At 40.9% G+C, this 23,683-nt stretch overlaps 2 protein-coding genes and 3 long non-coding RNA genes across 10 annotated transcripts in view; 2 read left to right on the top strand and 3 right to left on the bottom strand.

Moving 5' to 3' along the window:
* Positions 1-18,158, top strand: part of LOC135344964 (uncharacterized) — a 22,891-nt gene extending 4,733 nt beyond the window's left edge. For 2 of the 4 annotated variants that reach the window (XM_064542275.1, XM_064542290.1), the window contains exons 4-11: positions 12,246-12,337; positions 12,966-13,188; positions 14,130-14,480; positions 15,195-15,334; positions 15,390-15,464; positions 16,241-16,318; positions 16,801-17,076; positions 17,454-18,158. In XM_064542275.1, the coding sequence (XP_064398345.1) occupies positions 12,246-12,337; positions 12,966-13,188; positions 14,130-14,480; positions 15,195-15,334; positions 15,390-15,464; positions 16,241-16,318; positions 16,801-17,076; positions 17,454-17,849 (1,631 nt within the window). In that variant the 3' untranslated portion in view covers positions 17,850-18,158. Of the gene's footprint in view, positions 1-9,724; positions 9,886-10,135; positions 10,487-11,043; positions 11,350-12,245; positions 12,338-12,965; positions 13,189-14,129; positions 14,481-15,194; positions 15,335-15,389; positions 15,465-16,240; positions 16,319-16,800; positions 17,077-17,453 lie in introns of those variants that run through there. The other 2 variants (XM_064542266.1, XM_064542283.1) reach the window with 2 other exon arrangements.
* On the top strand, positions 188-5,375 carry LOC135345031 (uncharacterized). Of its 2 annotated transcripts, none has more exons than XR_010397613.1 (6): positions 188-1,063; positions 2,269-2,613; positions 3,248-3,392; positions 3,658-3,753; positions 3,958-4,191; positions 4,323-5,375. It is a non-coding gene; the product is annotated as an uncharacterized LOC135345031 (long non-coding RNA). The 2 variants fall into 2 exon arrangements; XR_010397614.1 differs by lacking the exon at positions 188-1,063 and adding an exon at positions 1,092-1,465.
* Positions 5,609-7,271, bottom strand: LOC135345041 (uncharacterized). The gene is made up of 3 exons (XR_010397615.1): positions 7,075-7,271; positions 6,503-6,928; positions 5,609-5,823 (listed from the first exon to the last, which is right to left on the bottom strand). It is a non-coding gene; the product is annotated as an uncharacterized LOC135345041 (long non-coding RNA).
* On the bottom strand, positions 7,666-9,621 carry LOC135345043 (uncharacterized). Of its 2 annotated transcripts, none has more exons than XR_010397616.1 (7): positions 9,509-9,621; positions 8,994-9,421; positions 8,557-8,937; positions 8,353-8,436; positions 8,205-8,258; positions 8,092-8,133; positions 7,666-7,985 (listed from the first exon to the last, which is right to left on the bottom strand). It is a non-coding gene; the product is annotated as an uncharacterized LOC135345043 (long non-coding RNA). The 2 variants fall into 2 exon arrangements; XR_010397619.1 differs by having other exon boundaries at positions 8,092-8,130.
* LOC135345004 (uncharacterized) lies at positions 18,093-23,683 on the bottom strand. Its single transcript, XM_064542322.1, has 11 exons — positions 23,524-23,683; positions 22,871-23,218; positions 22,094-22,393; positions 21,565-21,656; positions 20,828-21,050; positions 20,060-20,380; positions 19,833-19,871; positions 19,505-19,710; positions 19,027-19,056; positions 18,691-18,780; positions 18,093-18,452 (listed from the first exon to the last, which is right to left on the bottom strand). The coding sequence occupies exons 1-11, from the start codon at positions 23,600-23,602 to the stop codon at positions 18,405-18,407; spliced, it is 1,776 nt and encodes a 591-aa protein (XP_064398392.1). The 5' UTR covers positions 23,603-23,683; the 3' UTR covers positions 18,093-18,404.

The following is a 23,683-nucleotide window of genomic DNA, read 5'->3' as shown; positions in this document are numbered from 1 at the left end:
TGTAGTAAAGAGAGTTGGCCTACTATTAAACTAACACAGGTGTAAACCGTACGTGCCAAATAGATAACTTCTGGTTTCATGTTATAGGGTGAACTGCTTTCATGGGCTGAACACTGTAGACAGATTTCACTGTGCTTGTACTTCTGAATAATTATGTTCATGCATTAATAATGTACCCTCGCGAAAATACGCCCACCCTTTTCTGCAAGAAGTCTAGGCTTATTAGGGAACTGGGCGTTTAATCGCGAACGGCGAATTTTCATTCGAATATACGCCCACCCGCGGCCTCAAATCGAGGTTTACACTTTGCTATGCCAATTCTTTATGTATTTTCATTTTAACACATAGTATGAACATTTTATTGACAACAACAATGTTATAAACTAATGCATGAGTATGATTAAAGCATGACAAGAGAATGAACATGAAAAAGTGGACTCTGACTCTATTCGTTGCTTGTTGATGTTAGATGTAGCAGAAACTTCTCGAAGGATGGTAGGTCATACTCCTACAGAGCAGCTATCAGGTACTTTGTTTCAGAAAACCAAGGCAAGGTAACCTGCAAAATTAGCCTGTGTGATAACTTTCTTGGACTTTGCGTTTTCCTTTCTCAGCATATAGGACTACTTGTTCCCTGTATATCAGGGGCAAACAGATCCATACAGTATAATGTCTGATCTTGGTCCAGCAAGGAGTATAGTCTTACTAGCTACTACCTAAAACTTCCTTTCTTCACTAAAATTAATAGTGAACATGTGGCATTCAGCTACTGCGCATGCTCAACTTCTTATTCTGGGTGGGCTTATAATCGAGTGAAAATACCCTGTGTAAAAACTTCAAAGCAAAAGAGGGGATGGGCGTTTATTCAAGATGGGCTTATTTTCGCGAGGGTACGGTATACACATTATTAATGAACTATGTATACAAACGTTACTTTTTGACTTAAAAGAGTTACTGATAACCACTGACAGTGTAATATGTATCAAGAGCAGCCCATCGTAACCAGAGTTACAAGAGCGTACAAGAATTGTATAGTCATACGGTGTGGAGCTCGATCTAAGAGGTGCTAAGACTATTCACCATGCAAGTATAATAGTCCCAGGTCATTTCCCCCGGTTCAGCATTCCAATCTATCTATTCATAATAATATACAGTATTCATATTCTCAGCAACGTCAATTGTTGTGGGTTGGGTACTGTAAACACCTAACAACTTTACTAGGGAGACCACCACTCATGTGGGGGGTATGTCAGGTATTGTGTGAGTGCATGTGTCATGTGGGGGGTATGTCAGGTATAGTGTGAGTGTGCATTGTCACAGGTCATTGGCTCGTCATGGGTATTATACAGATTGAGAAAACTTACCTTATGGTCGATTAATGCTGTAGCCCAGGGAGTCTAGCCCACTAGCGAAGGTGAACTCTCTACTAGCGAAGGTTAATCGTGCGTACTGTCCACTAGCGAAGGTCAACTCTCGGGTACTTTCTGGGCTACCGTAGAATAAAGCTGCAAAAACACTTGGCTATAAAATGTGCAATGTCAATAGAAGTAGGCTAATTGAATATTTTTAAGTAGTCGGTCAGAGGAGGTACGACACTCGATCGGTTAAGCTCACGTGGCTGCTATTTCTTGATTGAAGGCAAGAAAAACACAGAAGTCGTTAAAAAATGCATTCCAATGACAACATTTAGCTGGTGTCAAGTAAGCGCCATAAAGAGACAAGTTTAGAGCATAAAACTCGGTGAATTTGTTTCTGGCTAGTAGCTAGAGTAGAGATTAGATTTGTTGTTAGAACCAAGGCTCAGATGTTGGTAGTGATCCTATCCTGAATGCAGGCACAGAATACTTATTAAATACTCTAAAACAGAATTACACTAAAAACAATAATATCTCAAAATCTAAGTGGTGGTTGAAACTGGTTGAAAAGCTATTTCACATCAGTATAAGCCTAACAATCAACCAGCCTGATCTTAGAAACCGGCGTCAAGTGTATTTCTTGAAAGATACACTTCAAACCAAATCCACTGTCAAAGTACACAGTCTTGAATGATATTCATGCACAAGTTAATGAGATTCATAATCTGTTTGGCTGGTCATGTGACCGTGTGTGTCGTACCTCCTCTGGTAGTTGGTTATTGAAAGACCACCCAAAAAGTGCTTGTTGTCAAATTCATATTGACATATAAAGAGGTGACCTTTTTGGTAACCACCACAATGAAAGATTACAATGACTATGAAAAACCACATTTTATCTCTTTCATAACCATAGAAACCACGGATGTCCAATTGGCTGAGGTCATCTTTCACCAGACGTACATCCAGCTCAGTTGCAGACTCGCCGACGTCACTCAGTCTCTGGGATGCCTGTTCCGATTCTCACCGAACACGAATAAGACTGGTCAACAAGAATTCTTTGTGATGCGAGGAGAAGGAGGCGGAATCACAGTGTCACAATGTAACTCTCAACGTTCTGCATACAGATACGATGGGCATCAGCGTGTTTGATATCGAGAACAGTGACTCTGTGGGCAGCTTCAGGATAGCTAGGTCACGAAGATTGTGGGTATGACCAACTTCACCATGGCTACTGGTTGTGAAATACCTGTACTTGTAGGTGAGTGATTCATTGCTGTAGTAAAATAATTATGTTCTAGTCTTCGACCCTCGATCTTTGTGGTTGGTAATAACTATCCCGTGCTTACTCAATCACCTTTTGTGTTGTCACAAGAGAATTTCAACAATGTAAAACAACCTTTCAGAAGTAAATAAAACAACCTCTTAGAAGTAAGTATCCCTCTTCACTGTGTTAGTAGGTGAAGTCCAGCAATACATTAATGACCGCTAGCACCTAAGTATATAGTGTCTTGTTGTTGATGGTCTGCATGAGGCTGTGTACACAGTGTAGGGAGTGTACAACACATCCACTGGAACATTAACTATTGATTTATAAATATCCTCTCCGAAATCATATCTTTTAGCTAGGAGTTGTGTGTTTAAATGGATTGTTGTGTAGATGATTGTGTTGAACCGGGTATTCTTTAGACCTGCTTGTCACAGACACTTACTATAACAGACACTTACTATAACAGAGTTAATTATACACACAAGTCATGTATGTTGGATTATGTATGCAATAGGCAAAAACCATTGTGTATAATTATGTTATGATCGAATCAGGTCATTGTACGTACTGACCACTCCTCAGCCCTTGCGTGCACTTAAACACACTCTGTATTTTCACCCTATAGATACTGTTGTGATGACAACTCGGACCAATATGGTTGCTATAGTGATCCCTATTGTGGTCATTTTACTACTGTAGTTGCTGCTGTGTTGGTAACAGTGATTTTGCTGATTTATTGTAAGATGCATCGCAAAAGCACAGAATAACTGGTGAGTATATGATTAATGTTGCAAAACTTAACAGGAGTTTAAGTTCAAATTAAAGGTGCATGACAGTGTTCCCCCTGACACCTGTTGTTAGCAATACACTGGAATGCATAATTATTATAGAAACATAATTATCTTTCCATAAGAGGGTCTCAAGAGTGTCTACATTTTGGAGTTTGTGTGTATCATGTGATGCTTACGTTATTATGTATACGTGTCATGTACATTGTTTCAGTACTTCTTATGAACTGCATGCTCCTCCATACAGAAAGGCAAGTTAAGTCTTACGGCTGAGACTGACGGCATCACGTACACATGCACAGTGGATATCAACACGATGGATCTCACAAACAAAACGGTGAAGGTATAATTATAATAATCATTTTGTGTGTGCACTTTTAAATTACTGCATTAATACTTTACAAATAAATTAATTGTGTACTCGTAGATACTGTAAACGGATAGCGGTCTTTTCATGGCGTCATACTATTCCACAGATCGACTCGATCATTGCATAAATAAGTATACTAAGCTATAATCATCACAGTCATTGTCTCTGTACTCACAGATACCTACCATCTCCCCATCAGTCAGTGCTGAGCGTGACCTCAGTAGTAGTCCTCCCACATCCACTCAACCCCCACCACACCTCCTGCTGACGCTACTGCTGGTGGCCCTCCGCACCCGTCCAACTACGTTCCCTTAGTTCCCTTAGTGACCTCGAAGACCAGCAGTCAAACGAAGCTTAACGGAAGGGTCCCCTGGTTCAGACAGCTAGCAGCCTCTACTGTCAGGAAGAACGGTTTGTTACCTATTTATGCTTATAAATACGATGACACTTTGCCAATTTAATTCAATTTTCAGGTATTGGTTTGATGATACTTTACCATAATGTAGTGCAGACAGTTTTTATTGTGCTAAATCTTTATACAGGTCTCTAGAAGTGCCATTCAGCTAAGGTTCCAGAAAGGCTCTTTTTGAAGCTAAAAGTCGACAAAAAAACAGCTTCTGGAAGAAATACGAGGTCTAAAAATCACACAAATCGATACATTCACGATTAACAGTCATGACCCGTCAGCTAGTAAAGAAGACACAGCCCCTCTACTAAGGACGTATTCTAAACTATACTTTATAGTGACGATCTGCTCGAAGCTATCAGCGAGGGTTCGTTGGAGGATATTCATGAAGAAAGTGAGAAAGTCGGATCAAGGAATGCCTACCTTTCATTGAAAAAATGAAGGGGCTTGCTCAAAAACAAGGGTAAGAAGAGACTGAGTATCAAATTTGTAACATTGGTTGTGAAGATGCTTCCCTGGATTCAGTCATACTTCAGAACTTGTCGAAGGCCCTCCTAACAAGTATAGTATCACTGCTGACGAGCAAGCATGCGAGGTTACTGAGGAAGCGTCAGAACTAGGAAACCTAGAACTACGAAAAACTTACAAATGATGGCCTGCAACCTTTCGATTTTATTCTAATGGCCAACTGTACCTACCATGCCTCAGTACTTGATCCAATGCTCACAGGTGCCACGCAGCTACTGCATGAAGCCTGGCACAGGGGAGCTGGTTATTATTAGCTCCAGTCGACAGTCGCTTTACGAGCTGATTACAAGATTTTACTCGCACCAACGTACATACGAGCTGTACACAGCGGAGACAGTAACAGCTACACTGGAGAAACTAGGCATCAAGTACAAAGTGGAACATGAGACCACTTCAATTGATCTGGCTCAACAATTTTCTGAGGGATTTTCAAGTGAAAAAGCTAGCCGCTATGATTTAGGATCACTTTGTGTTTACAAAGCTAACATAATTCTCCTAAAGTTGCCAAGCTGTGTATAGAGTTTCTAAGATCTGTTTCTATACTAGTAACAGAGTTGTTATATATACATCAGTGAGTGACATGATTCTAGTTCGTTGAATTCGTATAACTATTGTTGTGTTAATTCCAAAATTAATGATGACTCAGAGTACCAACATTTCATTATTCATGCAGACCTGAAGTAGTACTATAATTATACTATAGAGCACTGAAGTGCAAACCCTCGGCGTTAATTCGGGGTTTAGTGTAGTCTATACACTAGTATACAGCCTCACGTCAAATTAAGCCGCGTGTACATCTAGAGGCTCAAGCTTCTTAGCTTTTGCTCGCTTTTACTTGACAACGAAGCTTTAATTAAATTCTACTTTGTTATAGTGCTTTAAATAATTATTACAGTGCTTAAAAAATTCACTCAGTTATGTGGGTACATTACATATAACGATAATAGAAAAAATGAGGATAACAATGACTGCAATAAGAATAACAATGACTGAAATAAGAATTTTAAGGATTATACTTTCATCAACAGAGTTTTGATGTACACACACATCCAGCTGCTCTGATATGCTTGACAATGTTTTATTCAGTATACTGACATCAGTCATGTTATCTGCATAATCAAATTAATTAACTTCCTCTCGAAACTTTACTGACCAATCCATGCATGCATACATCATCCACTATATAAATATTATGCCTCTGTGCATGCGTACGCAAGCGAGGTATACGGTTGTGTTTGTGTGTTGTGTGTGTGTGTGTAGACTGCTACAGTTGCTCAAGGATCAATAAAGTGCAAGTAAGAGTTTCTATAGACTTCATAGTCATGTTTTCTTGAATTTGCAAAATGATGCTTCGTTCTCGAGTTATGCCTAGTTTTGCTTACTTGGAATGCCATTGCAGCCTTTTCGGAAGAAGAGCATGTAGCCAAACTTGTTTACTGAGTGTTGCTACTCTACTTAGTAGTTAGCTCTGCACTAGAACGCTAGCTATTGGTAGCTGAAAGAGTGAGAAGAGAGCTAGCTGCAAGGCTCTGCTGATGGCAGCCATAATTTTAGACTTGAACTTTGGCATCGATCGTTTTTAACAACAATCATGGTCGATCATTACCCACTCTTTGAGTTTGCACGCAGCAAGCAAATTAAAAAATGTTCATCATGCATGTGTATAAAATTAAGCTATTATAGTAGCTTTATGTTATGTAGCTTTGGCATCTCCACCGAGGCATCAGCACCTTCGGTGCTTTCATTCCATCTGCATGCATGATTACATGCATGCATCTTTATACTTACCGATAAGAACCTCCGTCACATGAGAGGCCTCCCACCTGTCCTCTAGAGAGTCACTAATCAATCGTGCTCCGCATCTAACTTCTAGTCCGTGAACCTTGTCATTGATGTTGCTTATTCTGAGAGAGTATTCAATGAACGTTCCACTGCAACCATCTTGGTAGTCACTTCGATTAAATGTTAGAGTTACATCGTACTTCTCCTCAAATGGCACAGAAAATGTGGGATCACCTTGGTTAATAAAAGTGTCCGTGCCATTGGCTGATCGTAAGTGCCACCGATCGTGTACCATCAGTATTGTTGAGTTTACTCTCAAACCATAAATGCGATAACATTTAATCTCTACACTGTCACCCAAGGATACAATTTTTTTAAATCTTGCATCATCATCAGCAGTAGGAATAAATTTTTGCGAAGAAATTACTGCAACTATAAATTTATAGATATAGTTATATAGTTAATATAATTTTTATATATAGTCTTATTATAGTCTGACTCTATATGTATATTTTATTAAGCCTGATATATATATAGTACATGTAATTATGGTAGAAAAACTGACACACATAGAATACCTGAATTCTTGATAGCAAGTATCAAAATAACAACAACAATTTTTGAAGTTGTGATACCGAATGGTTTCATTGCTTGCATCTGTCAAATCCAGGGTCTATGATAATTATTATATCTTGCTGCTGTGTTTTAGCTACACAAAATGCTTCAAACAAAACTCAGCGCTTATGTGTCTCTTTGCTGGCTTCTGAGCTGAGCCACTCCCTCAAAACGTCATCAGTGACAAATGCATGGTCATGATTATTGTTATCAGGAGTATGAATATTCATGCACTCCTGTTGTTCTATAATTATGTAATTTACTGTCAAGGGCTGCATGCAGAAGTTGGTACATTTTTAGGGATCTGTGTAGTCTATAATTATATTATCCATCCTTGCGTATATATAGTATCACCCCAGACAAGCTTCACAGTATATTTATACCCGTCACGTTTTAGAACATAATTATAGGATGATTATATCACAATTATATACAACACCAGGAGTGCTGACAACATGCAGTTACTGCTCAGTCCTTCCTGGCGATCAGCTGCATATATGGATCGTCAATACCTTCTAACTCATTAACCATAATTTTATAGTGAATTAATATAGTCGAAGAATAGACTAACATAATATTTATATTGAGATTCTTATTATTAATTATAGTGACAGAAAGAAACAATTTTAGGGGTTATGATTTCCAGTTGCTATATACTGTTAATTAGGTATGATAACACATTCAATTTGTTGTTGTTGTGAATGTACTCTATTAATTCTTTGTTGTTGATATAAAATTATAATTATTAAAACTACGATGACGGCAGCAAAAAGTGCTAGTAAAATTGCTCCGAGTGTACCTCCAATGATGCCCTTTTCAGCGCTGCACTTATCCAGCTGTGCCGTGGTGGCATTTACAAGCTTAGTTGTGTTATCTGAAGGGGGGAGAGTTTATATAATTATGCGTATATAATAATATAAATGACGATGACAGCAAAAGTGCTGGTAAAATTGCTCTATAGTGTATCTCTATAATGGCACCTTTTTCATTTTTGCAATCCTCCAGCTTTTTCGATGTGGCTACTAGTGTTGTTATCATGGGGAGAGAGGGTAAACAGTTTTTATGCGTAATGTACTACATGTATAGAGTGTACCTTTAAAGGTATCTTGTTCGTTTTTGCACTTCTCTTGAAGCTCAGTTATGTTCTCTATATATATACATGCATGGGGGTGCATAATATCTAAATTACCGCTGCTATCAGATATAAGTGTTGATAAAATTGTGAGTGCATATAAATATACCTCTAATGGCAACGTTCTCAACGTTACACTCCTCCAGCTGTGCCATTGTGTCTACTATGGTAGCTTCAAGCTCAGTTGTGTTATCTACATACAGAATGAAATATTTAGCAACACTCGTCTCAAATTGTGCGGCATATTTGTTGAAAGTGGTGCCTCTGTGTTTTGATGCACGTGCATACAGTGATTTTATAATTATTAACTCACGTAAAACTAGTTCCACTGAGTGGTCAGCATACCATTCATCATGGTTGGCAGTTCCGCTAATTGTTCTAACTCCACATTTTATCAACATTCCATCAACGTTTTGGTTAATGTTTCCAATAGTAAGAGTGTAGTTCACAAACTCATCATACTTACATGTGTTGGAACTTGTATTCAATTCCAACGTTACGCCAGTGTCCTCAAAAAATTGGTCTGCTTGACCACTACGTTCAATGAGGTCGACATAATCTTTACTTGGTCGTTGAAGTCTCCATCGATTATAGACCTCTCTATCAGGAAAGTGTTGACGGGTACAGCTGATTGTGGTACTGCTACCAGGAAACACTGTTATTTTAGAGGTTGCGTATGTCGTAATTTGACTCTCTGCATGCAAAGAAATATTTCATAGTAATTGGATTGTAAAATAGGCTTTGTCTTACTTAGATATAACACGGTTGAGTTTGAAGTCCTCCAGTAAGTGGTTTCATCATTCTCAGTTATATTAGCTCCACAAGTAACCACAAGCCCATCAATACTTCTCCTTGCATTCTCTATGGTGAGTGAATCTCAATCACTTCACCTGCATTACACGAATCTTCAGTGTTGTTGTTGCTTAAACTTAAAGTTACTCCAGCATCGTCTTCAAAATCGTTTATTATCAGCTGGTTGTCACTAATTATGCTGTAATTAAAGCTGCAATTATGTAGATTTAGTTGAATCAGGAGCAGATTTTCTCCTGGTTGAAAATGCCATATATCAAGATCGCTTTCTGCTTGTGGGCTGCAATTTCGACTACAAGTTAGTGTCAAATTGCTCCAAAGTGTGAACCCCATTCTTGAGCAATAGTTAGGAGTAATGTTGGTGTCATCTGCAGTATAAACATCAGATTGACAATAGCATTTATACATGTAATTGGTACAGATAGAAGATCTGTAGCCTAGCTAATAATACAGACCTTGAGTAAAATAATGTCCAGAAAGTAGCAAAATCATAATAGCATTTAAAAGCAACATCTTTCACTGAGAGCAATAGATGTACTCAGAGATCTTATAATGAGCAATTTTATGCAAAATTTGTGGTTTCATCTAGCTTGAGGTTAGCCTCGAATCCACGCCGATTGAGGTACGCCCCAAAGTTTGCAAGATTGTGTCACGACCTTTAATATGTATGTGCTTACTGAGCACTTTTATTGCATGCTGAGAGAAACACGATCGACCATGCTGAACCAGACCTGATCGACCGACTGTATCTTACGCTCCACTGTATGTACAATGAAGTATCATCTGGCTCTATTGATACTTTCCCTCCTGGCTCTACATGCAGGAATTGCAAGTGAGTGTCAACTAGATGATATGAATAGATCTACAGTACAGTGCTAGTGGCTGGGAAGTTTGAAACAAGATTGTAATTGTATGTAGCTATAGCCTTTTAGTACTGTAACTAGTTGTGACAAGGTCCATTTAATAGCATGATTGGGAATTGCACCCAACCTTAACCATGGCTTGCATGCACATCAAAGCTTAAAGATTTAATATTGGGTTAATTTGTTGTTATTATTATGTACTTGTCGTTCTATATCTAGGGGCAGAATCCATCAATGCTGTGGTATCACCACAGACCAACTTCACAAAACCCGTCACGTTTTCAGAGAACATATCGTACGACTGCTCCGTTACCCCCGGCAACCAGCCAGCGTGGATTATCAACTCCTTCCAGCTCATCAACCCTACTGACTCCATAGTCCTAGATTTCGCTAACACTGGAATATTTATCGAGATTCTCTCCACTAATACGACGCGACTAATAATTACCGCCGAGAGTAGGAACACGAGATTGGGAGAGACCTCTTCGAACATTCTCGAATGTCAGTGCACGGGCTTCAGGGACCTCAACCGAGGGGAGGTCACTCGGACTGTCTCCATAACCACTTACAGTGAGTCACAATAATCCTTACCATGTAATCAGCTTGTACAATCAATGTAGCGTACATGGGTTATACAACTGTTGCATGCTAGTGTATGCGTACAGTCAGTAGTGCACTCCTGGTACAGTATATTAACAGGTTTGTTTACAAAAATTAATAATCGCTGCTCCTATCAAAATGTGTTGAAGTTAGGCAATTAACAGTTACCTTTTATAGAAGTTGCTTAGTGTGCATGCCTTGGCTTGCCTTTACACATGTTGTTGTGCAACCCTGTGGTTTTCATTGTCACTGATCTAATCATTAGTGCACACCTTGAGGCCATCTGGCAATACTTAGCCAGTTGCAGGGGCAAAATTATGTCTGCAAAAAAGTGCTATTTAAAATATTATGTCATTCCCTCCGATTGAGATATTATTGTACGTGGGCAGTGCATTGCAGGGACAACTAAGTTCTTTATGTTGTGTTATGGATACACCTCCTCACTACAATCTACTCAACACCTAAATGTTACATCCTCCAAAAAATGTTGAATGAAGTTATATCATTATTTTTTCTACCCTCTTCAGATCGCCCAGACCCCCCTGGCAATCTTAACCTAGTCTCCACGGCGATGGGCCTGACGCTAGTATGGGATCGACCTAGCAACGCCCCCCCACTGGTCAGCACCAACTACACTCTCTCTATATTCAACGTATCCGACAGTGGCAACGTGATGTATCTAGATAGCGCCATGACAACAACCAGCTTCTCTATTCACTTTCTCGAGGAGTCCCTGCTTGGAATGCCTTGTCAGCGTTTCCAGTTCTTAGTGAGAGCTGATAATGATGCTGGTGTGGGGAGTCCCGCTATCTACAATGAAACAGTGCCTGTCTGTAAGTTTGCTAATACCGTGCATACATGCATGGCTATTTTTGTGCAGTAGCTGTGGTATAGTTGTTGTATGTGCTCTCACACAATGGTTAATTCAAGACAGGGACATTTTGGTGGGTCCATGCAGGGTCAGTGTTAGAGTAGTCAGTTAGGCTAGGGTTGGTGGTAGGTGCCAGCATGCTGTTGTGGTGTTGTTGGGACAACTGTCTCTATAACCATGGTCCCTGTAAAGAGGTCACCCTAGCTCTCAGTCTGTACTACATGCAGCCAGGTTCTCAAACTGTTCATAGCACCACGTGTTTCAACCTGCCACCTCTTTTATTGATGGTCAGCCAAAATAGTGACTGCTATGCACTGTAGACAGGTTTCCTTAGTCTCACTTGAATTGTTGTTTTCATTCCATGCCTAATCTGGTGTGTCTCAATTCTGACCAGCATGCTCAGTTCAATTCCTAAGGGAGTCACGTACACTATGAGATCAACTAGCCAAACACTTCTCTTGTTAATAATTATTGAAGAGAGCAAGTCTATAAGTTTATCTTTGGTTGAGTTATGTTGCCATGGCACTCTTTCCTGTTATTAATTATTCTGTTAGAGGCTATCGACTTTTGTTTATGAAAGTGCTTGCTTGATTAGTAGGCTTAGCCATACTGCAACAATATGTTGTACTTGAAATAATGCTGGTTGAACAAACACACTTGCTTATAATTACCCGAGAAACAACATTTACCATTGCGTAATAAGAAGGTGTGCGTGGGAATATTGTCTACATATGTAAGAACCTAGGCAACCTTTTGAAATCTATGTTTTGAGTCGTCACCTTTAAGTATATGACTTCCTTCATTTGAGGTTTCTTTCGTTTTTCTAGTAACTCCCTCTATCTCTCTCTCTCTCTGCAGCTGCTAACACATCGGACATTGATGCCACCCTCCGTCTCGTATTTCTGAATCTGGGAAGTGAGAATGACACTTCGTTCACAATGCAATTCCGGGTACGTTTACTTACTGAACTCTAAACTACACTGTAGTAGAGAAATGTTATAGTGAGCTTAAAGTTGAAGCAGAAGAAGAAGAATCTTGATAGAAATATGGCCATTATAGCAGAGGTGCCCTTTGTTGAGTGTTGCGTGTGTACTTGTACGTTTGTGATCTAGCCTTTATGTCCCTATAATGCTATGTACATGTACATGTAAGCAGTTACACCTCTGTACATTAATTTTTCTATTTTGATTTTGTACTTGTGCAAGTGTGGGGTAAGCAGTGCTTTGCTAGTTGTCACCTCGTTAAGTCATTACCAGCTAGTACTTTGCCTTGTTAAGTGCTGGTAATTAGTGCTCTGATTGCTTAGACATAACAACATTAGTTAATGATGTGACTATAATTATTTATACGTGTGTGTCATTTGGAGCTCGTAATTAAATAAACACACTTATAACTAATTATACCCACCCACACATCACCTCTCATACATACATGTACTCCCCTCACCCACCCACCCACACACACACACACACACACACACACACACACACACACACATACACACACACACACACACACACACACACACACACACACACACACACACACACACACACACACACACACACACACACACAGACGGTGAACTCGTGCAGTATGAACTTCCCTGTGTTAGACTACACTATCAATGTGAACTTCCAACCAATACTGGTCGTCTCGGCCTCCGATGTGGCACCCCTGACTCTGATCAATGTCACTGTCAACTCCAGCATCACTCCTCTGCCCCACAACATGCTCTACTTAATATCCGTGACTGTCAGGAGCGCGGTGTCTCAGAGAGTCTCCAGAAGTCAGAGAATTCGTGAGTGATCAGTAAACCGTGATATAGATAACTCCTAGCTGGTTTTGTATTATAGGGTGAACTGCTTCATACAGTGTCCCCAGCAGTCTTATAGTATTATCTATATATATTACAAGTTTTACTTTTTGACTTCAAAAGAGGTGATAACCACTAACTGTGTAATAATTATGTATCAAGAGCAGCCCCCTGGTAACCAGAGTTACAAGAGCATAATAGTATTATAATTATAGTCGTAGGTGTGGAGCTCGAATCGCATATTGCAGTTAATGATCTAAGAGGTACCATATTGCAGTTAACGATCTAAGAGGTGTAAGGCTAAAAAATATTCACCATTGCAACTATTAATAGCCCCAGGTTATCTCCCAGTTCAGCATTCCAATCTATCTATTCATAATAATTATGCAGTATTCATATTCAGAGCAACGTCAATTGTTGTGGTTTGGGTACTGTCAACACCTATAACTATAGGGACCACCACCCAATGTGGGGGGTATGTCAGGTATACATATACATGTATTGTGTGAGTGCATGTGCCTTGTCACAGGTCATTGGTTCATCATGGGTATTGTACAGATGAGCCTCTTCTGGTCGATAAGAGCTACAAAAACACATACTTATGCAATGTACAATTATGGGACATTATGTATAGAAAAAACCTCCCAAGAAAAGTGCTTGTGTATACCGTACTTCTTCTAAAAGAGGCCACCTTCTAATAAGGTGCCACCTGGAGATTTCTCCCATAAGTCACTATATAAATTCATTGGCTATTTCTTGTTTTGCATATACACTAGCCTCGAAAACATAATTATTAAAAAGCGGCGCCTTATTTAGAAGAAGTACAATACAATAATATTGATGTAGTTTAATATAGAGAGGTGACCTTTTTAGTGAAAGGTTGTATGCAGCTGAGAAGCCATATCATATCTCTTTTGTAACCATAGAAACCACGGATGTCCAATCGGCTGCGGTCATCTTTCACCAGACGTACGTCCAGCTCAGTTGCAGGCTCGCCGACGTCACTCAGTCTCTGGGATGCCTGTTCCAGTTCTCACCGAACACGAATGGGACTGGTCAGCAAGAATTCATTCTAATGCGAGAAGGGGGCGGAGTCACAGTGTCACAATGTAACGATACGATAAATCAACGCTCTGCATACAGAGACGATGGGCGCATCAGCGTGTTCGATATCGAGAACAATGGCTCTGTGAGCGACTTCAGGATAGGTCCTGTTACCACCGAGATCGTGGGTATGACTAATTTCACCATGGCTACTGGTTGTGAAATACCTATAGGTGAGTGATTCATTGCTGTAGCATAATAACTATGGTATAGTCTTCAACCCTTGACCTTCGTTGTTGGTAACAACTATCCCCATGCTGATAAAAACGTGCACCTTCTGTGTTGTACATGTACTCATGCAATCACCTTCTGTGTTCTCACAAGAGGGTGTAAAACAACCTCTCAGAAGAAGTATCACTCTTTACAGTGTTAGTAGGTGAAGTCCATATAGTAATGACAGCTAGCACATATAAGTATAGAGTGTCTTGTTGTTGATGGCCTGCATGAGGCTGTGTACACAGTGTAGGGAGTGTACAAACACATCCACTGGAACATTAACTATGACTTATGTGTACCTAACGTCTGAAAGTATGCTCCAAATATCCTCTTCAGAATCGTCTCTTTGGCTAGGTCATCAGTTAGTTGTTTATCTGACAGGCGAGGAGTTTTGTGGTTAAATGTGGTGGATGATTGTGTGTTGAACTGGGCCTTCCCTTAGACCTGTGTTGTCATAGATACCAAGTATAAACCTGTAACAGTGCAAATCTTTATACATTATGTATGTTGGATTATGTACACAATAGGCAAAAAGCATTGTGTACAATTATATGTTATGAATCAGGTCACTGTACTGTACTGGCTAAGTACAATTTGCTCCTCCTTGGCCTTGTATTGGATCATGGAGTAGATAAGAGGATCTACTCTTCATTGTACCTTCCACCCTATAGACATTGTTGTGGTGACAACTCCGACCAATGTGGCTGCTATAGTGGTCCCTATTGTGGTCATTTTACTGCTTGCTACTCTGTTGGTAACGGTGATTATGCTGGTTTGGTGCAAGATACATCGCAAAAACACCAAGAAACTGGTGAGTATAATTCTCTAATGTCAATGTTTAAGACATGCATTTAATCCACTTGCAGTTGGACCAAGAAACTCGAGCAGATGAGCTTGAAGTACAAAATGATGGATTTAAACAGGAGATTGAAGTACAAAAGGTGAGTGTACTCCCTTGAATGTGGGCTCTGTACCTGTATAATTATAACCCCCTGAATGTGGACTCCTTAAAATGTACAGTATGTGCATGCAACCCCCTGAATGTGGACTCCTTGTAATGTACAGTATGTGCATGCAACCCCCTGAATGTGGACTCCTTGTAATGTACAGTATGTGCATGCAACCCCCTGAATGTGGACTCCTTGTAATGTACAGTATGTGCATGCAACCCCCTGAATGTGGACTCCTTGTAATGTACAGTATGTGCATGCAACCCCCTGAATGTGGACTCCTTGTAATGTACAGAGTGCATGCAACCCCCTGAATGTGGACTCCTTGTAATGTACAGAGTGCATGCAACCCCCTGAATGTGGACTCGTAATGTACAGAGTGCATGCAACCCCCTGAATGTGGACTCCTTGTAATGTACAGAGTGCATGCAACCCCCTGAATGTGGACTCGTAATGTACAGAGTGCATGCAACCCCCTGAATGTGGACTCCTTGTAATGTACAGAGTGCATGCAACCCCCTGAATGTGGACTCCTTGTAATGTACAGAGTGCATGCAACCCCCTGAATGTGGACTCGTAATGTACAGTATGTGCATGCATGTGGACTCCCTGACACCTGTTGCTAGCAAGATGCTCAATCAGGTCTCCAACTCAATAAAAGCATAATCATAGAAACAAAATCCCCAAGTTCAGTTTCAAAAATGTTTACATTTGGAGATTGTGTGATGCTATAATTGTGATCATAATTGTGTGAATTGCACGTACAGACTCGCAAGTTGAGTATGACAGCTGAGTCTGGCGGTATTTACAGTGTGGAATTCGACACTGGGGGTCTCATAGACAAGGTGAGGGTAATATCTTGCGTGTGCACTTGCTTTACTACACATTAGTCTGTTGCATAACTATATCTTTATATTTACTTAACGTACAAGCTAGTCATTACGTATCTTTATATACCGTATTACTAGAATGTTTTGCCGGTGGAAAACCTTTGCGAATGAGCCAAATCAGCAGAAAATTTGACCTTTTGCGATGTAACTATTGCGTTCTGGCAAGGATCGTGTGTATACTAGTAATAATTTAGGTTTTGCGATTTTATTGTTGCGAATTGATCAACCCTCGCAAATTTTGCATATGTTGGATACTCGCAAAACATTCTAGTAAATACGGTAACTATACAGTAGCAATATAACAGTTAACAGTTACTTTTGAATGATTAACGATTAATGATTAACAAGTGATGCTGCATGTATTCCACAGACCCATTGCATTAATCGATTGGTACACAAAATAAGTTATATCACCGTCATTGTCTCTGTCCTCACAGATACCTACCATCTCCCCATCGGCCAGTACTGAGCGTGACCTCAGTAGTAGTCCTCCCACACCTACATCTCCAACTGGCGCTGCTGGCGGCCCACCTTTCCCAGGTGGTGCTGCTGGCGGCCCCCCTTTCCCAGATACACTAAATGTACCTGAAGGTGATGGTACCGGAAGCACAGGTAGCTACTCCCCTAAGCGACCTCGAATAAGACCAGAGGTCAAACGAAGCTTCAGTGAAGGGTCGCCTGGTTCAGATCAGCAGCCTCTACTGGGAAGCACGGTTTGTTACCTGATTTATGTTTGTAATGACCCTTTGCCAGTTTATTTCAATTTTAAGTCATTGATTTGATGACACTTTACCATAATGTAAGTGTACAGTTTTAGTCATGTTTTGGTTATGCACGGGAGGGGTCGGGCTTATATGGGGGATTTAAACATGCCTTAGATCAAATTCCCCCTGGTGGGGGAGGATTCTGTGTTTAAATCCCCCAGTCTCAACAGGGGTTTTTTGAGCCCCAAGCAGTTACACACATCAAAACAGGTTATAAAAGCAGTCTTTACTACGCAAATATCCAGGTCAAATTCCCCAGTATGGGGCCAACATATGGAATGCAAACAGTTTTCAGAATGTACTCTTAATGCTAAATCTTTATACAGGTCTCTAGAGGTGCCATTCAGCTAAGGTTTCGGAAAGGCTCTTTGGAGCTAAAAGTTCATAAAGAGCAGCTTCTGGAAGAAATACGCCGTAGATCTAAGCCTAAAATATCGTTACGTTCACGATCAATCAGCCACGACCCGTCAGCTAGTAAAGAAGACACAGCCCCTCTACTAATGACATACTCCGAACTACACTTCAGTAACGATATGCTCGACATTATCAGTGAGGGTTCGTTGGAAGACATTCGTGAAGAAAGTTGGAAAGTTGATCAAGGAACGCCTACTTTTCAACTCGGTTCTGCTCTAGCTAGCTCAAACAATCAACTCAAAGAGCAAGATTCGCCATTGAAGAAAGGGATAAAAGGTGCAACAGGACAGGACGAATCTTCGTTTTGAGAGGTCTATCGGGAGAGACGTACTGAACTATTATTTTGAATGCATAATATAATTATGCAAGCGCAAGTATTATTATACTTTATATTGACTGCATTCTGAATCTCAACAATAATTTTGTTATATAGGAGTAAATATTGATTCATGCATCTACCCTCTATGTTCTGTTGTATACGCTTATTATTATATATTATCCTGTGCTCTGCTATTCTGTTGCACACAATGCAAGCTAGCACAATCACGTCATTTTTATATTCACAATAATTATTGAACGTGGCAGATAATTATAACAAACATTAATTTGAAGAAAAATGAGTCAAGGATATAATTATAGCTATTTGTATAATCTATAATTATAGTACATGTAGTTGACGAACAATCACAGAGCAGAATAGAAACTAAATTTCACATAATGGTCTAAGATTTGGGTGAGCTAAAAATGCCTGGCATACATGTAATTATAAACAAGGAGTATAAAGGTACGCACGTTAGACAGAACTGAGAATGTTACAAGAATATATTTTTGCCTACTAATGTCAAAGCCGAAATTGTGGCTGGCTATTTCTCTGGCACCAGGAATGTGTACTTGACCTCAGAATTGGTTCCCTGTGTGTGTGGCATGTGATATATATGTGTGTGACATCGCTGACATGTGATGTGTGTGTGACATGTGGTGTGTGCGTGTCTGTGACGTGTGTGTGGCATGTGATGTGTGTGTGATATGTGGTGTGTGTGTGTAAGGTGTGTGTGTGTGTAAGGTATGTGTGTGTGATATGTGGTGTGTACAATAATGGTACTGGGTATAAGCACAAAGAAATGATTGTGCACGTGTACACACACTGACCATCATTTCGCTGAGCCGGTCCAACATTGTCTTGTTGAGCACCAGCTCTCCATTCTTACGACCGGGCTTCAATTGGAACGTCAGCTTCTCCTGCACAGGGAACATGGCATGAGAACAGTGGAATCAAAGTACAGTGAAAAACACAAGACAAAGACAGTTCACAGTAAAACCTGTCTAAAACAGGTAGTGATCACCCTCTAATAGACCGTTAAGTCTCCATCTTGTACATTTAGGTCACCTCTTTTAATACTACATGCAGCCACTGTTGGTCTGCCTAAGGAGTGCTCAATAAGCATTGTACTGTGCTTGAGTAAGAGTATACAGTATTTGACTCACCAAACTTCTCGGAGGAGGAGGTCCACCAGCCTGTACAGGGAAACAAGTAACATTATCATTATAAATATATATGGGACTTGACAGACACCTACAATGTATGTACACGTCTCTCCCTTGGAGCTGACACTATTAATTATTAACACAATGCACTTAGTCTTAATCACCAAGGAAAGCAATACGTATATACATGGCTCCCAAACCATTGTTCTATAGTTACATGTCCTAGAGATACGTGTACTACCAATTTTAACACTGTATCGCATACATGTATAACAATTAACTAAACATACGACTGAGTAAACAGCTTACGTAAATATACATACATGTATGCATTGTGATGACCATAAGAAAAAGTATCTGAGACCCTTCCCCCACCAAATCCACGTACTGTACGTCTGCTTAATAGATGCATGTACAGTAGGTGTAGCATTATGCCATCTCTCACTAAACACAAGGCTGAGCACACACTTGTAGTTACCTGAGAATCATCGAGTGGTATAGGAGCAGCATCTGGTGAGTCCCTGCCAGGCAACAGGGAGCCGCTCTCGGGAGCACAGTCCACACACACCTCGGCCTCGCCGGCCTTCTTTGTTTGTCGCATAGCACATATCCCTATGACAATCACGACAACAACAGCAACCACTAGCAGAAAGAGTACAGCCAGTACGATACCCGCAATAGCACCTGGAGAGAGGAGAGAAGGGATGCACCACACTCAGTTAGGCAGTCATCCCCTAGAGGCATGTACACTGTATGACACCAAGAGCAGAGGTATGTGCTTAGTACATGGTACATAGATCACTCACCAGCTGATAGTCCAACATTTTCCGTGACAGTCACTGGAGCTGTAAAGTATACAGAGCAAAGAGGTAAAACATATGCATGGGAACTTGGAAACAAAAGTTACAACTGTTATGTATATAGCCTACATGTACAATGTACCTACTGAGTACACATTAATTTTAAAATTACTGCTGTCTAGGGAATTATACTTTAAAATCGGTCACACAATAAATATAATACTACCACTCACTTGGCAATGCGCAGTTAGTTGCCTCCATGTACTCTTCACCAGTCTCCACTCTCATTCTGGCCGGTATCACAGACACATTCCCATAACTCCCGTCCGATTCCCAGTCCAAAACCTCGATATCGGTGTACACATTCTCCATGTTGAGTATCTCATTACACAGTGATCTGTCCGTCCTGGCCACGGTGAACTCTTCTGTGATGTTGGGAGACACAGTGAACACAAACACACAGCCTCGAGCGGTCGACCCCACGGCAAACAAACAGCTCAGGAAGACGTAGGACTCGAAGAACGTGATGTTGGCTGATTGTACGTCTGTGGTCACTGTGTGTGTGTGTGTGTGTGTGCGTGCGTGTATGTGTGTGTGTGTGTGTGTGTGTGTGTGTGTGTGTGTGTGTGCGTGTGTGTGTGCGTGCGTGTATGTGTGTGTGTGTGTGTGTGTGTGTGTGTGGATTTAGGGTAGTGATATGTAGACTCTGACTGATTGTGCACATCTACTGTTAATTACTGCATGTACAAGTCGAGTTTGTGCTCCTGAGCCTTTCTCAATATTGCATCCGTATTACCCTACATACTACATGTATATTCCTGACAGTGTATGCACATATTTATGCACGTACGTAGTAATTAAAAGTTAATGCAGTAAGCTACAGTACGTACTATATTTATGTTCAGATGAGACGTACATTAATTAAAGTACTCTCTGGTAACACTCTACCCTACACCACTACAGGCAGTAAATGAATCCACTACTACCAGGTAGGCACTCACTGAAGGACACAGCAGAGGATTCCCGACAAGTGACTGAGATACAGGCAGACACGGTGAGTGAGTACACCATGTTGGGCAGCACCTGTGAGGAGGTCATGTTCAGAGCTATCGTCTCACGACCCACTATTCCGGAGTCATTGGCTGAGAAGCTGGTGGTCACCACACCCATTGTGTTGAGGAGGTACAAGTTCAAGGGGAAGTTGGGACTGCAGGCCAGCGCTCGCTGTGTGGGTGTGTGTGTGTGTGTATGTGTGTGTGTGTGGGTGTGGGTGTGGGTGTGTGTGTGTATGGGGTGTGTGTGTGTATGTGTGTGTGTGTGGGTGTGGGTGTGCGTGTGTGTGTGTGTGTGTATGGGGTGTGTGTGTGCACATACATGTACATGTATGGTGTTTGAATACGCACAAACTTGATGTATGTTGGAGCCCCCTATACATACACCATTGAGGGGTAAGGCTTGCTCCACTGTACTGTACTGTACATTGTACATGTGCTATGTACTGGTGATGCAGTAAAGGGTGCTTTCCTGGCCTGGTCAACATCATTCCGTGAAAGCAATGTGTACATACACACATTACATTCACGGAATGATGTTGACCAGAAAAACATTTTGTATTTACATAAACTGTAGCAATCTTACACTGCATAAACACGAATGTTTTGATAATAGACTATTAGTTCTATGTCAATCTACGCAATAACACTGACAGGTGTGTATGATAACGAGGTTATCAACTCACCGGGAAAGTGGCCTCCACGGTAACGGTGGTGGGTGAGGTGACAAACACTCGACTCACTTTTAGACCAGCACTCAAATCGTCAATGTCAGGAGCTGCATAGTCGGGGAGGGAGGGAATTACAACAATGGCCCAGGTATGGCTAGCTGTGCAGTGACACACTTTGCACTGGTCAATGTTGACATGCAATTCTGATAGTTAGAACGATGAACTGTACTGCACTGTACTCTTCTTATACAAGAACAATAATGAAACCTGGCTATTGCAGTCAACCTATGTGTACGCTGCTGGTCATCTCTATACTACAGCTAGGTTAATGGGCCAAAAAGTCTTTTGTTCTTACCGGTGCTAGCAGGCCACCTCTGCTCAAGGAGGAGTGACCACTAAAATTACATTAAGTACATTGCACTGAAACTAGAACCTATTTGGGGACTACATGAACAATACAATGTAGGGCGTTACTCCAGTTATTATAGCCCTAGCAACAGTAGGCTTATTCATATTCCAATTAGGCTATTCATACATCACTCACAAATGGGGATAGTCTCGTTGATAACATCAGGTATACCGTCACCAGCTGCATTGGACGCGTGAACCTGGAAGTTATGCATAGCACAAGGCTCGTCGATATCGTCCACAAATGAATAACTTGTGTCTGTAGTGGTCACGTTGAAGTTGAAGGTCGGTCCAGTCACAGTCACAGTGTAGGTGGTAGTGACGGGGGCATCTTCATCGATTAGTGTGTTACCAGGTTGGTCCCATGTGATCATCAGTACGGAGACGTTAGTGGGTAAAGGGTTAAAGTCCAGGTTGGGCGGAGGCTCTGGGATATCTATAGGTGCATGGTGGTTGTGTGAGAATACAGGTTGTTATCACAGACAAGCATTGAGAGCTGTTGTGCAGTATCACCATGCGGTAACGTGTATTATACCTACATGTACATGTACTATGCACGCTGTCACTCGATGAGAGTGCAGAGGTTGAGAACAAAGTCCAAGGGCAATGGATCACCAATGAATACAGTGATTGAAGGAGAAACCCACCCACCTAGTTACGGTGAGGTACATGTTTTGCCTCAAGCATAATATACCATAATTATTTTATCCCAACTATGGTGAGGCAATGCCTATACGAGACCACTCCCTTATTATTAAATGGACCTAATCCTATTACTTACACCAAGAGTCCTAATGAACTCTTGCTTACATGTAGTTAGTATACTAGTACAGTACATGAATATACACTGCAGCACTATTTTCGAGATATGCACTTTGTACTGCTAAAGCTACAAACACACGAATGCTCATACCAAAAGTCCTGATGAAGTAGTCACAACTTGTTTGGATCATAAGCACTGGAGTGGTGATCAATTCAGTACACACTATCTTCAAGTCTCTGTTTGAGTAAGTCTCCCTTCCGTTCCTGTCCACTGTCAAGTAGATATCACTTTGACTAGCGCCAGCTGAAATGTTAACACCGAGTGAACCCAACAAGGCATGATCGGCTGACCCAATGGGAATTGGAATACCCATAAAAGTCCAATCCGCCCTAAGGCCATTGGTAACTTGGCAACGATAGGTGACGCTGGTGTCTGTGTTGATGGGTACCGTCTGGTTGGTACTGGGAGTGACGGTTATACTCGGTGGAGTCCTGCAGTCTGTACACGTATACACGGAGGAACTTATGTATGGCAATGTACGTTACTATGGTAATTTTGTGTAGTTAGTATAAAATCGCCCACAATTGTTTATTACCCCTTGTATAAAAATAATGGCCTTGCCTGAGGTTAAATACACCATGCATGCATGTAGCCCTAGACAACATTAATTTTATATATATTTTATAGACAGATTCTAGTATGAAACAGAATGCATTCTGTGACCAAGCTCTGAAAAAAACACATGTTGAAAAAACATGTCTTTCTGACATATTTACAGCATTGAATTGACACAATTCGTTTACCTGACTGACAAGCACATCTCCAGGTGAATAGACCGAGCACTATTAACACTATGAAACTACCTTGGGCGCTTCCCGACATCTTTCTCAGGTCATGCAAGCTAGCTAGCTAGATCTCTTTTCAATTTTGGCAGATTATAGGGTGGGCCACACCCATTATAAC

The sequence above is a fragment of the Halichondria panicea genome, chromosome 1, assembly GCF_963675165.1.
Source record: "Halichondria panicea chromosome 1, odHalPani1.1, whole genome shotgun sequence".
Taxonomy (NCBI): Eukaryota; Metazoa; Porifera; class Demospongiae; order Suberitida; family Halichondriidae; genus Halichondria; species Halichondria panicea.
This window is presented reverse-complemented; position numbering and strand designations above follow the sequence as displayed.

Coding starts and splice junctions, on each gene's coding strand:
- LOC135345004 (XM_064542322.1), bottom strand. CDS start 23,602: ATGTCGGGAAGCGCCCAAGGTAGTTTCATAGTGTTAATAGTGCTCGGT. Junction 23,219..23,523: donor GAGATGTGCTTGTCAGTCAG/GTAAACGAATTG, acceptor ATACGTGTACAG/ACTGCAGGACTCCACCGAGT. Junction 19,057..19,504: donor TACCACTCGATGATTCTCAG/GTAACTACAAGT, acceptor TTCCCTGTACAG/GCTGGTGGACCTCCTCCTCC.